Source organism: Echeneis naucrates, chromosome 3 (genome assembly GCF_900963305.1).
Source record: "Echeneis naucrates chromosome 3, fEcheNa1.1, whole genome shotgun sequence".
NCBI lineage: Eukaryota > Metazoa > Chordata > Actinopteri > Carangiformes > Echeneidae > Echeneis > Echeneis naucrates.
The window spans coordinates 11401604-11414529 of NC_042513.1; the positions used below are offsets into that span (position 1 = coordinate 11401604).

General features: G+C 38.4%; 2 protein-coding genes across 4 annotated transcripts in view; both read left to right on the top strand.

Moving 5' to 3' along the window:
* Positions 1-1362: 1362 nt before the first annotated feature.
* Positions 1363-8398, top strand: snx1b (sorting nexin 1b). Its single transcript, XM_029497955.1, has 15 exons — positions 1363-1495; positions 2246-2393; positions 3021-3154; positions 3318-3384; positions 3573-3616; positions 3730-3871; positions 3959-4037; positions 4183-4258; positions 4483-4596; positions 4775-4868; positions 5025-5230; positions 5509-5652; positions 6134-6214; positions 6948-7019; positions 7216-8398. The coding sequence occupies exons 1-15, from the start codon at positions 1376-1378 to the stop codon at positions 7264-7266; spliced, it is 1572 nt and encodes a 523-aa protein (XP_029353815.1). The 5' UTR covers positions 1363-1375; the 3' UTR covers positions 7267-8398.
* A 687-nt stretch (positions 8399-9085) lies between these two features.
* Positions 9086-12926, top strand: part of csnk1g1 (casein kinase 1, gamma 1) — a 33449-nt gene continuing 29608 nt past the window's right edge. For all 3 annotated transcript variants that reach the window (XM_029497553.1, XM_029497552.1, XM_029497554.1), the window contains exon 1: positions 9086-9244. The gene's annotated coding sequence lies outside the window, so the exon portion shown is untranslated. The remainder of the gene's footprint in view (positions 9245-12926) is intronic.

Below are 12926 nucleotides of genomic sequence, written 5' to 3' on the forward strand. Positions count from 1 at the left end.
ATTGTGTATACAAACTATTATGAATACTAACAAAGTAAGTGTTTCTGCTTGTCATCTTTTCATTGAATGTGATCAGAATGGTCAATGAACATTGACAGATTGTAGCTACTGACACACTTGCACACTTGAACTGCACGGTTTCATTAGGCTACATTGGGTTATATTTACTCCAGTGTGGATGGCTTTTTTTGTTTATTTGTTTTTTAGGAGTCTTTTTTGTTAACCAATAATCACTTTGATCAGATTTCTAGCTTTGGTATCTTTGAAAAAATTGATGGAAACAAGTTACATAGTAGAGTGACTCTTAATTTTAAAGCCTATTGATGTACCTGAAAATTGTGTATCATTTTAAAGTTCCATGTATTTATTCTAAAATATTAGCAGGTACAGAGTGGGATGAGAGAGATTAAGTTAACAAGGATTTTCGGAAAGGCTGTCAAGATCGTCTGACAATGAAAATTATTCCGACTGTCTTTGGCAGCTCAGGTCATATGATTTGAGTTAGAAAATGGGCTTTAGTATTTCGACTACATGTTTTTATTTTATCTAGAATGCCTGAAGGCAAAAAGAAAAGTCTATTGAGAACGAGGTAACATCTCTTCTGTTGACAAGTGATTTTATGGGACTAAAAATCTGAGTGCTCCCCTGTATAATGACCTCAGACTCCATGGAGGAGAAAATGGAAAATTTTAATGACGGTCTTGCTTCGCCTTGCTACACTGTAAAAGCTCCTCCATGCAGTCTCATCAGCATTTTGGCCTCCAGATTCAAGACTCACTTCAGGTGAGGAACAGAGATACTGACTATTGGAAAACAAAGGTAAGGGCATTTGGTTTCTTAAAAATATCTTTGTAGTCTCCACAGTAATGCCAAAAAACTATAAAAGGCAAACAAAAAAAAGCTAATCTTTTTGCTCCTTTTTGTTGTTTTGACCTCCACCAATAGGACATGTAAAGTTGGGTTAAGGTTTTAACAAGAGCATAATCTCACCTACAAATGTGATGCGCCTCAATTATTAGAAAAATAAAGTAAATAAGCAAAGGCATATGAATCTTAAAGCACACATTTTGAATTTTAACTTTAAGGAAACGTATAGACCCAAATGGAGAAAAAGGTGAAAATAATTAAATATCAATTCAAAATAAGAAGGGCAAGTTGAGAAAATGATATGTAGAAAAGTCTATACATAAATAAGATTTAAACTAGTGTCACCTAAGCCTGTGCCTGTTGGCGAAGGTCTGGACCCGGACGAGTCCTGTTGAGATGCCTTGCAGTGTCGCAGAGCCGCCAGCAGGTGTCGCTGCCACCTCCAGCCTCCAGCTTCCGCCCCCTGCTCCACTTCCGCCTACGTCAAGTCTCGCTCACAACAGGGACTATGGCGGCCAGCTCAGACCGGAATCCTCCTCCTTTCCCTTCATCCGAGGAGCCAGAGGCAGGACTGTCCGACATGGCAGACGGAGACAGTGACGAGGGAGAGGACATCTTCGTTAATAATGTAGGCTCGTGTGCCGCCGCGTTAATAACAACCTGTTAGTGCCGGAGGGAGCAGCGGTGAAGTGAAGCGGGTCAGAGCCGGGCAGGCTGCCTCTTCATCTGCGCCGACCTGCGGTGTCAGGGGCCGCAAATGTCGGAGGCTTTTGGATAAAAGCGGCCAAAATGCTTCGAAAACTTAGCTGAAGTTAGTGTGCAGCGCAATAAGCTGATAGCCTCGAGTCGTAACTTGTGCGTTTCGGCCTTTCCTTTTGTCTTTTTCGGCCCGTTTTGGTGCCTCGGTCTCATTTTGATCCAGCTCCCGGTCTTATGTGTGCACGTTAGAAATTCGTTGGGTTCGTCTTAACTAATCTGCAGCTCACATGACCCCACCCAGCCAGCCACCTAGTCCTGCTTATCTGTGTCCACTGGCAGGAAACTATTCACACCCTGAACTCCTAAATTCAGAACCCAAAACACACGAGTCATCAATAAAATCTACTTTAAGTTTAGCAATTACATTTCCCCTGTGAGTCATTTATTATTATATTATTGTTAGATGATTAATAAGTGCAATGCAAAGGTAAAAGTTTACTCTGGTTGCAGGAGGTGCAGCTACTTTTGATGTGACTGTAGTCCACTGTAGTCCAGTGGTCCCTGAACTGTCATGACATAAAATCAAAGGGCTTTGAGAAGTCTACATGCACAAATTTGTGTAACACTGTTCCACTAGCTCTGTCTATCATTCATAACTTGGTGTTCTGACTGTCTGCAGAGTAACCCTGTGGCTGTGAGTCGAGGAGTTTCTCAGCCCGACGGTGTCAATGAGGAGCCACCAGATTTGTTCAGTGAAGAGGAAGCCAGCAACCCAATCACCAAATCAAATGGCGTTCATTCTGATGATGACAACGACTTGTTTGCTGGTTAGGAGAGATTCACTTCTCTTTTTTTTTTTTTGTCCGAGGCCATGCTTAACTATTTTAATGCATGAACACACAATGTCGTGTTTCCAAGCCCCACCCAATGGTATGTGAAGACAACTTCTGATTGTGCTTTAAAAGTGCTATTCTTAGTCTTTTGCACATTACCATTTATTGTAATTCACAAATTAGTCAATCAACATTAATTGACTAATGTTTCAGTTCAAAAGCCCTTCGTATTCCTGTAGTGTTTACTTGCAGAGTGTTGCAGAAACTTGCATTAAAAAAAATCCCACCTGCAGTGAAAACCTGAACCAGCTGTTGGATACCCCTCACTGCCTTATTTACAAATTCTAAGGTCTGGATAGGTGAACACAAGCAGCTGTTCAAAAACTAAATTATTTCCAAAGTTATTATTGAAACCAGGGCCTATACTTGTAATGCACAAATTATATACATGTATTTGGTAGATTTTCCACAATGAATCATTACACAAGAGTACCGTTCTGGATAAAGCATGCACAGTGCTTTTGTATGCCTGTTTGATCCAGTCTGATGTAACGCTGAAGACATTTGGTTTTCTTTTCTTTTTGGATGAAAAGCATTTATGAAAGTGTGTTCATTCCCCAGAGGCACACGTGGAGCTGAGTACAGACAAGTCTGGAAATTCAAGTGGAAAGGATCTCTCTTCTGTCTCTGGCCCTCGTACAACCTCTTCATTCAATCAGAGTCCTGCATCCATGCAGCCTACCTCCTTGGAGCAGGTACAGGCCAAAGCAGAGGTTCCCTAGGCAATATGGAACAATTGATTGGGCACATTTTTTAGCAATGCTTAGTCATTCCACCTCTCTTACAAGCCAAATACTCAACCTTTTATGTTGTTTTGACAATTTGAATGATTAAAATTCTTCTAATCTTAAATTGCAGTTGGAGGAAGAAGAAGCCAAGGATAGTTTTGATGTGGATGTTGCTGTTACCAACCCTGAGAAAGTTGGTAAGTCCTTGCTTTTTCATAGGGACTCAAAACTATGATAGTTTTTATTTTCAGTTTATTCAGGCAACATTTTGAAAGTAAACCGGATAATTATAATACTGCATAGGAAAATTATTCAGTAAAATCTTCAGCTGTATCACTGAACTCTTATTCTCATTCGCAATGTCTCTCCACTTTTTCTGTCCTAGGGGATGGCATGAATGCATATATGGCCTACAAAGTATCTACAAGGGTGTGCAATCATATTTTTGCATTCTTTATCAAAACTCCTAAATATGTTTAGATCTTCACTGTTGGTTTTCGGTGTGTAATCTTTTTTTAAACTCTTTATCTGTCTTACACCAGAGTTCCTTGCCTATGTTCAGAAGTAAAACCTTTTCTGTGCGGAGGCGCTTTAGTGACTTCCTCGGGCTTTACGAGAAGCTGTCGGTCAAGCAGTCCCTTCACGGCTGCATTGTTCCACCACCACCTGAGAAAAGTGTTGTAGGTTGGTGGCGAGGCCTTTTCATTTAATTCTAAGTGTTTTACACTTTATTTTGTAATCTTTTTTTTAATGAGTAACTTGTGCTAACAGGAATGACCAAAGTGAAGGTGGGAATGGATGACCCGTCTTCAGTAGAATTTGTGGAGAGAAGAAGAGCAGCTCTGGAGAGGTGGGGATCTGTTTATATTAGTGATATTTTAGATTAATACTGGACCAGATGCATGACAGTTTTTGTGCACTACTACTTGGCATGTACTTTGTTCTGCTGCCACAAAGGTTTTTTTCATGTTCTTTGTTCGTTTTTTCATTTGTAGGTATATTCAGAGAGTAGTATCTCACCCATCATTACTACAAGATCCTGATGTTCGTGAGTTTTTGGAGAGAGATGATGTGAGTGTCCTAAGCAATACAAAGATTTTCTAGTCATAACACCCTTCATTGGGAATTTTAGTTATGTGCACCAATAAAGAATGCTTACTTGTTTCTTTTATATTTTTTATTATTATTATTATTATTTACAATTATCAAAACTCTGATTTTGATTTTTGAGAATGGCATATTGAAAAAAAAATTAGACAGGTGCTATATTTTGTGGCCTGTGTTCATGTTTTCAGCTTCCCAGGGCAGTGAACACCCAGGCACTGAGTGGAGCTGGCTTCCTCAAAATGATCAATAAGGCTTCAGATGCTGTCAACAAAATGACCATCAAGATGAACGAGTCTGACACTGTACGTGGCCTCAGAATGTAGTCAAAAAAAAAATTTATGTTTCAATTAATGTTTTACTAATTGATGGTTTCAGTATTGGTTATTACATAATGCATTGCAGTATTTTAACTACTGTACTTGAAATTAAGACAAACCAGTCTGCTAATCTAGACATGATGAGGTTTTTCTTTTGTTTCAGTGGTTTGAGGACAAATTTCAGGAGGTGGAGAATGAGGAGCAGCAGTTGAGGAAGCTTCATGCTCTGGTTGACTCCCTGGTCAATCACAGGAAGGGTAAACTTCAACTGACTTTCTTGGCTTGTCTATGTTGATTTTTTTTTTTTTTGTATTGACTTGTTTCAACTGAGCACAGTACACAGCAGCTGCCAGAGTCTGTTGGTGTGAAACAAGTAGACTGAGTAAGTTCTCTGATTCTTTCTTCAATGCCAGAGCTGTGTGGGAATACGGCAGTATTTGCCAAAAGTATGGCCATGTTGGGAAACTCTGAGGACAATACTGCCCTGTCACGAGCACTATCCCAGCTGGCAGAGGTGGAGGATAAGATGGAGCAGCTGCACCAGGAGCAGGCAGCCAGTGACTTCTTCATCTTTGCAGAGTTGCTGGCTGACTACATCCGCCTGCTGGGTGCTGTGCGGGTAAGATGACAGCTGCCAAGTGGCAGATCGAAAGTAGGACAGAGTAAAGATAAAATTAGGTTATATTTCAAAGGCAGTAAGGTCTGTTTAAAAAGACTCAAGTACTTCCCAATACCTGGATCAAAAAAAAAAAAAATCATCTTATTTATCCTCTAAAACTAAATCATGACATTGCTTTCCATGTGGAGGACATAAAAATGTAAACGCTAAAGGGTTAGGGTTAGGGTTAGGTTATGAAAATTGTGATTCAAATAAGAAAATTAAGTTAAACCCCACAGGGCTGTTTTGACCAGCGTATGCGGGCATGGCAACGATGGCAGGAGGCTCAGAGTACACTCCAAAAGAAGAGAGAGGCCGAGGCCAAGCTGCTATGGGCCAACAAACCGGAAAAACTACAGCAGGCAAAAGAAGAGATCACTGAGGTAACAAAGGCAGTGACGATACAGCTGCTGCATTGATCCAAGCCATAAGTGTTTATATAACATAGGTCGCATGACTTTTGCTCAAATCCTCTCACATAATTAAACATTTCACATATAGCAGAAAAGTGATGTGTAAGTGAGTGTAAATCTGTACAAAAATGCAGACACAGCACATTACAAAGAAGCAAAATGTTCCAGCATCTCAAATGGGAGGATTCTCTCTGTTTCTGTGTTTTACAAAATTATAAATTATAAATACACAATTTGATCTCATCTTTGAACTTTCTCAAATTTGTGACATTTTATATATTAAATAATCGAAAGGTTCTGTTGAAAGTCCTTGACAATAATTAACTGAGGTATATTTGTAAAATGCTTCAAAATATATGCGTCATGTAAATTTTTGTATTGATTCTGAAAAATATCAAGAAATGCATGTTCAAGTGATTGTTTTTACTTTCCTCCTCATGTGTGTCATTAGTGGGAGGCAAGGGTGACGCAGTACGAGAGAGACTTTGACAGGATTGGCATGACTGTACGTAAGGAGGTTCTCAGGTTTGAGGTATGTTGCTGTATTTCTAATTGCTCGAGAAAGTAATGAAAACATTTATCACAGGATCAAAGTAGATTCAATGTGATGTGACGCTGATTTACATAGAAAGACCAATGTCAAAACCTTGTATAGGCGATGTCCATTAAGTCTGTATGGCTTCACCATTGGCACACCAGCATAATTTTTGCCTTACAAGTTGACTTCTCTTGGGCGTGGAAACTGAGCACAAAAATGTGTCTTCCACCTGTTGGTTTGGTTTGAATGGAGAAAGGCAGGGCATGTTTTTAGCCTCTGAGGATTATATTTTTGCCTTTTTAGTTAAATATTGTGATAACCTAAACCACATGGCCATATTTTCTCATCTTTAAATTGTGGCATAATATCACAATGTTTAAAGTCAGGTTCATATGAAGACTGAAACATGTTTTACATTCCATTAAAAGGCTAAGAAGGCTTTAACTTTCATGGATCTACAAGAGATAATCAAGATTAAATCAATATGGACAGCCTAATTTTTTGATTTAAAAACTTTTTATCTTTTAAAAGAATCTGTGATGTTCATGATCATGGTTGTGTTATGTTTTATGTTTTTATATTTTGTATAATATTTTATGATGATCCCGATCGAGGGGTTATTTTCCTTCTCCATGTACTTCAGAAGTAGGTGAAGTTCTGCCAGAAATTCCTACAGCTGGCTATTGGTGAAGAGCTGGAGATGTGACGAAATCTTTTGTCTTTTCAGAAAGAAAAAGCCAAGGATTTCAAGAGCCAGATAATCAAATATTTGGAGGCAATGCTGCAGTCTCAACAACGGGTAATCTACACTTTATTCAGCTAGCTTTATTTAATTTTATTTACTCAAGGTGTCCACTTTCTTAGTGTTTAATTATGGCCATCAGTTTTATTTGTTATGATTTGCATCTATTGGTACTTTGAAAACTACTGCTTTTCTGACTATCACAATGCATATTAACAGGCATTTTATTCTTCTTGTTCTAATTATATTCCAGCTTATAAAGTTTTGGGAGGCGTTCCTGCCTGAAGCAAAGGCAATAGCTTAATGAAGAGAGACTTTTCAAAGACCCCAACTGCCTTTTTTGAACACTTTACCTCTTGACCAGCAACTGAGAGGACAATTTTGAAACACAATAAACTTCCATCCATTTTATTTCTTTTGTCTTTTTAATTATAGTGTATTCTCTTATCTTGTACAGTTCTTTGATATAATACGCTGCCGCATTCCCATAATTCTTTTCTTGTTGACGTTCTTGACCTAAAGATGGTAAAAAGCAGGAATCCACCAGAGGTTAACAAGGCCGTAGAATTTTTCAAACTCACTGTTAGTGGGATATATATTTGTTTCTTGCGCAAACCAGTATATTATATTAACACTGAGGTACTGCCCTAGAATAACATTGTCAATAGTTTACACTAGAGGATAGACGTATGTAAGTCATTCCAGTCCCTAACAGTTTATGTTGATGGATGCATGTCAGATAATGTTTTTGATGCACTAAAATGTATAGTCAGAGAAGCTGTTTTTCTAATAAAATACCACTATTGATGACCAATGTCATTTATCATGAGTATTAGAACGTTGTTACAGTGTATCACAAAGTACATACTAGATCATATTCAAACTCAGATTTTATAAGGTTACAGTGAGAAGTCAGAGAAAGAAATGTAATATTGCAGTGAGAGCTGGTGGAGCAGATGCAACCACTGCTGCTTTCTTATTTTCTACAATGATGTATTTGCCAGAATCATGTTTATTATATTAATCAAATTCCACAACAGTTTTAAGTACTTAGATTTGTTGTGTCAGAGACTGAGGCCCAAAGGAACTCATTTGGAACTCCTGCAGAGATTGTTTGCTGCTCATGTAAATGACTTGTGACATGTATGTACACATGTACAGTATTTGAATTAAATCATACAACGGCTGTCAGATATTATTTGTTACCATCCTTTTTTTTTTTTTTAATTGGTTGAACAATGAGTAGGCACAGACATTTGAGTGACATGGTCCATTATTTTCTTATTCAGCATTTGTAAGTGTAGTTGTTCTGTCATGTCATATTTGCGTAAGAATGTGCTTTATTTTTGTAACCACTTTGCATTAGCACACGCATTTTCCTGGAAATGTTATACAGGTTGATGTACAAAATAAAATGATTGGTTAAACTTTGGAAACTGGTTGTTGTTTGTTTGTCTTTTGTGATTTTGGTCGTGGTTTTCCATCCTCAGTTCAGTAGCATGAATGCCACAATGGCCCTCTAGTCTTAAAAATGTTGAAGACCATCTTGCAATTGCAATCATTTGTGTATTTTACAATTTTGTCCAAAAACCAAACATGACTTGTTTGCCATGCTGTTGAAGGTTACAATTACACTATAACAAAACCTTTGGACGCTATATGCGACAATATGAAACAAACCTAAAAAAGAAACAAATCATCACAGCTGAGAAGCTGGAAGCAACAAGTGATTGTATTTATTTTTTGTTGGAAAAGTACTTAAAGCAAGAGGACTGACAATGAATGTTTTTTCTCCAACGCCACGGTGTATTTATTACACATCATTCTTCCTCTCCAGAAATCCAAAGGAGGATTTCACTGAAATAGTTGAGGAGTTGACTGCTTAAATTCACGAGTACAGTACTTAATCAGGCTGCAGCAGTTGCTTTGACTTATCTGTAGCTGCGGTTTTAAATAGTTTGTATAGTCAAAACATAAACCCAAAAAGTCTTTAAAGGTTAATACGGCGGCATCAGGCTGACCTGGAAGTGTGCGTGGTGAGGCGGGCGGTGCCGTCTTTCTACATCCGGGGTGCTCGGACCTCTGTCGGGCAGCGAAGGGAGACGAGCGGCGAAGAATGGAGAGAACTGCGACCGACGCTGCGCCGCTAACGTGAAACATTAGCAACAACAAGTCCCTCCGGTAGACCCCCCCAAAGCCCCCTAAACTCCGGGTACCCGTGAACATTTGGCGTGACCGATACACAAGCTGTGTCCGGGTCGTCTGCATCCACCACGGCGAAGGTGAGCCCGCTGTTTGCCAGCGATGAGCTAGCAAAGCAGCGTCTGGTAGTCGGCTGGCCATTAGCTAATATTTTCTCTGCTAACGGAGCTAATTTCCTTGTTGCGCTCGGACCAGCTGTCACCGACCCACCGGTAGATGTTAGTCGAGGCGTTAACGCTGGGAAACCAGTCTGGGTGTTTTATTTGCTAACCGTTATTTCACTCAGCTGTGTATTGAGAAGAAAATGTCTGTATGGCTGTCTTTTCTCCCCACAGGACATGTTTAAGCCAGAGGAGCCACTGTGGCTAAGTACTGTTTGGCTACCTTAGCTTTGTTTCTGGTTACTCGGGTTTTCTGTTGGTGAGCTGGGAAGCTAACGTGGCTAACGGACAGTTGGGTTACTGATCGATGTGACCATCGTTAATGTCGGACTGTCAAGTCTGGCTTTTGTCCATTAAACATTGGCGTGCATCTGCCAATGGCTCCCTTGTTTTGATTCAACTGGAGGTCTGCTTATACAGGATCGATCATCTTTATATGAGCCCAGCTGCCTCTGCCCTGAACTTCCTCACGTATGTGCCATCAACACCATCTCTCAAAGCAAGGCTGGGGAGACAGTGAATGCAGTGAAAATGATTCGTATAATGTACATTTTGATGGAGGCCACATGCACATGGAGAAGCTGGGTTTTCCTTCTCAACTGCATACATGGTTTGTGTGGGACTCTGTAAAGTCGCCCTCTGTCTAGGAACGTAATTGGCCATCCCATTTTATTCTAAGTAGTACTACACCATGCTAGAGGAAGGCAGTGAAAACTAGTTTTGAAGTTCATTTCAAAATTACCTATGTGTTAGTTCTTTGACATTTTCTGAAGCCTAGGGTCAGTGGATGGGCTATGAGAAATAATAGCCCACTTCGCTAAAAATTTTGAACAAAATCACAGGCGTCCATGTTGAAAAATCCACATTCAAAGCAAAAAGATAAATGTACATTTCATATGTGCATTTCAAACATTTTTTTTAAAGTCAGTGTAAAGGTTCTTCATTCAGACACGTCACAGGAGAAAAAAAATGTCAGTCAAGTCAATATTAGTTCAAAATTAGTTCAAAAATGAGGAGAGATGCTGGTCATACCGTTTGTTAGGTTGTTTGTTCACACCCTTTTATTTGGAATATGAGATAATTTTCATGGATGTGAATGCACACAAAAGTTATATGTGGATGAGTTGTTTGGTAGTAAGTGACAGTAAGAAAGCTGTGAGTTTATGAAATTCCCAGCAGTAGTAGATGATACGTGCTGGCTTTAAGGAAAGAGGCAGCTGTTGGCTGGCACTGCCACAGTAGGAGTCTGTACTGTTGGCAGGCCCCCTCTAAGGCTGATCTTTCCACTGAAGGTTAATCACTCCACTCAGAGCCTTTATGTTTCTGTTAAAACAGTGGCTAATCTGCCAAAATCATTTCAGTTTCTCAAGACATTTTGACAATTTCAAAATGTTCTTTGCTGCTATAGTATTAGCGAATAGTGAATAGTGTTGAATTTCAAAACTTGCAATCAACCAATTTCACCAACCCATCTAAACTCCTAAAATGCGTAGTTCTGATTGTCAGCATCATTAAACAAATCTTTTATCAGTATTTGAATGTCAGTCTCGCTGGTTTTGTGCCTGTGGCGAGAGAGTAAACAGCTGTCTTTATATGTGTATTTTGATACTTTCTGTGTTTTACTGGCATATCATGATAGTATTGTAAAATTAATACCATAATCTTCTTTTCATTTTACAAGCAAATTATCTGACCTATCATTTCAGTGAGACTAGAACTCTATAATTAAGTACTTTGATCCACATTTTCAGCTTTCATGACTTGTGATGTGACACAGATAAGAGATCAGCAGAATACTTTGGCTCTAGTCACAAAAACGTCATTTTGAGGGGATATTCAGTAATATGACAATATTCTGTGTTATATGTTATGCAGAATGAACATAATTTAAAAGTATTAAGTAGTGTGATCCAACCATTAAGGAAAGGAAAATTCCCTTGAAGAAAATTATTTACACACAAATGTGCAATGGTTGTTTTTGTTTTGTTTTTTCTTCTTTTTCTTTCTTTTTTCCCCCCTACGTATGTGCATGGATGAGGCTAGTGCATCAATTTAATTATACAAAAACTTTGTATAACCCTTTCTTTTGCCTAATGCTGAATAGTGTTCTCTAGTCCAGTACAAAACAAAATGACTTATCTACTGAAAATGCAATGTGAGATTCACTCATCTGGAGAAATAGAGATGGGAATCAAGCATTGGTTGTCACCAAAGGATGTTTTTGACTTCCTGTTAGTTGTGCAACTCTGACAGTATTGCTTTCCTGTATTAATGCCTAAACTTTAATGTGAAAGCTTAACCACAATAAAGTTAAAGAAGTTTCTTCTCCAATTTATGTGTACTACAAACTAGGCAGGGGAAAATGTTGTATTTGCAGAGCACAGTTTAAGCAAGTCTGGTGAAATCAACATCTACTTAAATATTTAGCCACAAGTCATGACAATTTTAATTGCTGTTAAAAAGATTTTAGAACCGAACAGCAAAGACGGGGCTCAATAAGCAAAATCTATAATGGGATGTGAATGTCTAACATCCTTGCATATCTTCTCCACCTGAGAAACTAAAGTACTTTAATGCACTGCCAAAAGGTGTGTATCCTCAAACACATCTTCATTTATCAGGAGACAAAGCACCTCCACAGGGATAAAAGCTGGGGATTTCCCCACCTCACATCAAAACTAAAGAAACTATTAATCAAAACCAAATAAGCCATTTGTATCAACCACTAAACTTGTTCTTTTCTTCATCTTACTAGTAAGGTGTTGGGCTGAAATAAATTTTCTCAGATTGAGTTGCTTTTGAAAAAACAAAAAAGCATTTTAATGCAGATAGTCCTTAGTATTTATATTGTCAGTTGGTTACACAGAGATAGATTAAGCAAAACTGTAGAGATGTCCTAAAACAATTAAATACACTGCACAACCACTTAGTATGTACTGAGAAATGTGAAGTCAACACCTCTCACAATGTTTAGGCAAAAACTGAATACCAGGGCAGTGCTGGAATTGCATTGTGTTACATTTGAGTGAAGTGTTTTTTTTCCCACCCTAAAAGAAAAATTTTGCTTTGGTTGTTTTGCTCTAAAATACGAGCAGGAAATAGGCTAGAAAGTCCTTTGCTGCTTATGTAGTTTTGTTACACCACCAGTCAAGTTTGGACACACATTTTCATTCAAATGAATAGGAAAGTGAGTCCAAACTTTTGACTGGTAGTGTATGTTGATGAAATAAAATATATGAAGTATAGCCATGAATATATGATTTTTAAAAATTCAAATCAAATTCAAATCAAATTAAAAAATCATTAGCATGTAACACATTGATAACAAATATGAATCGACAGCAAGAAGAAATGATAGACAGGTATGTTAATACCTAGAGGCTCATTACAGCATACAGTGATTTCATACACCATTCTAATTAAAGGCTGCCTATGTTTTGCCTCCACGGGGGTGTGTAAAATTGCTACCTAATATAGCATTAAATATGTTTTTAAGGATTTTGTCTCTTTAATGTTTATTTTTCCATTCTAATCCTCAGGAAGGGCATGTCTGAACATGTTCAAAATACAATGTGGCTGTGGCAATACACTCTGGTAAAAC

Coding starts and splice junctions, on each gene's coding strand:
- snx1b (XM_029497955.1), top strand. CDS start 1,376: ATGGCGGCCAGCTCAGACCGGAATCCTCCTCCTTTCCCTTCATCCGAG. Junction 3,385..3,572: donor TACCAACCCTGAGAAAGTTG/GTAAGTCCTTGC, acceptor TTTCTGTCCTAG/GGGATGGCATGAATGCATAT. Junction 5,231..5,508: donor GCCTGCTGGGTGCTGTGCGG/GTAAGATGACAG, acceptor TAAACCCCACAG/GGCTGTTTTGACCAGCGTAT.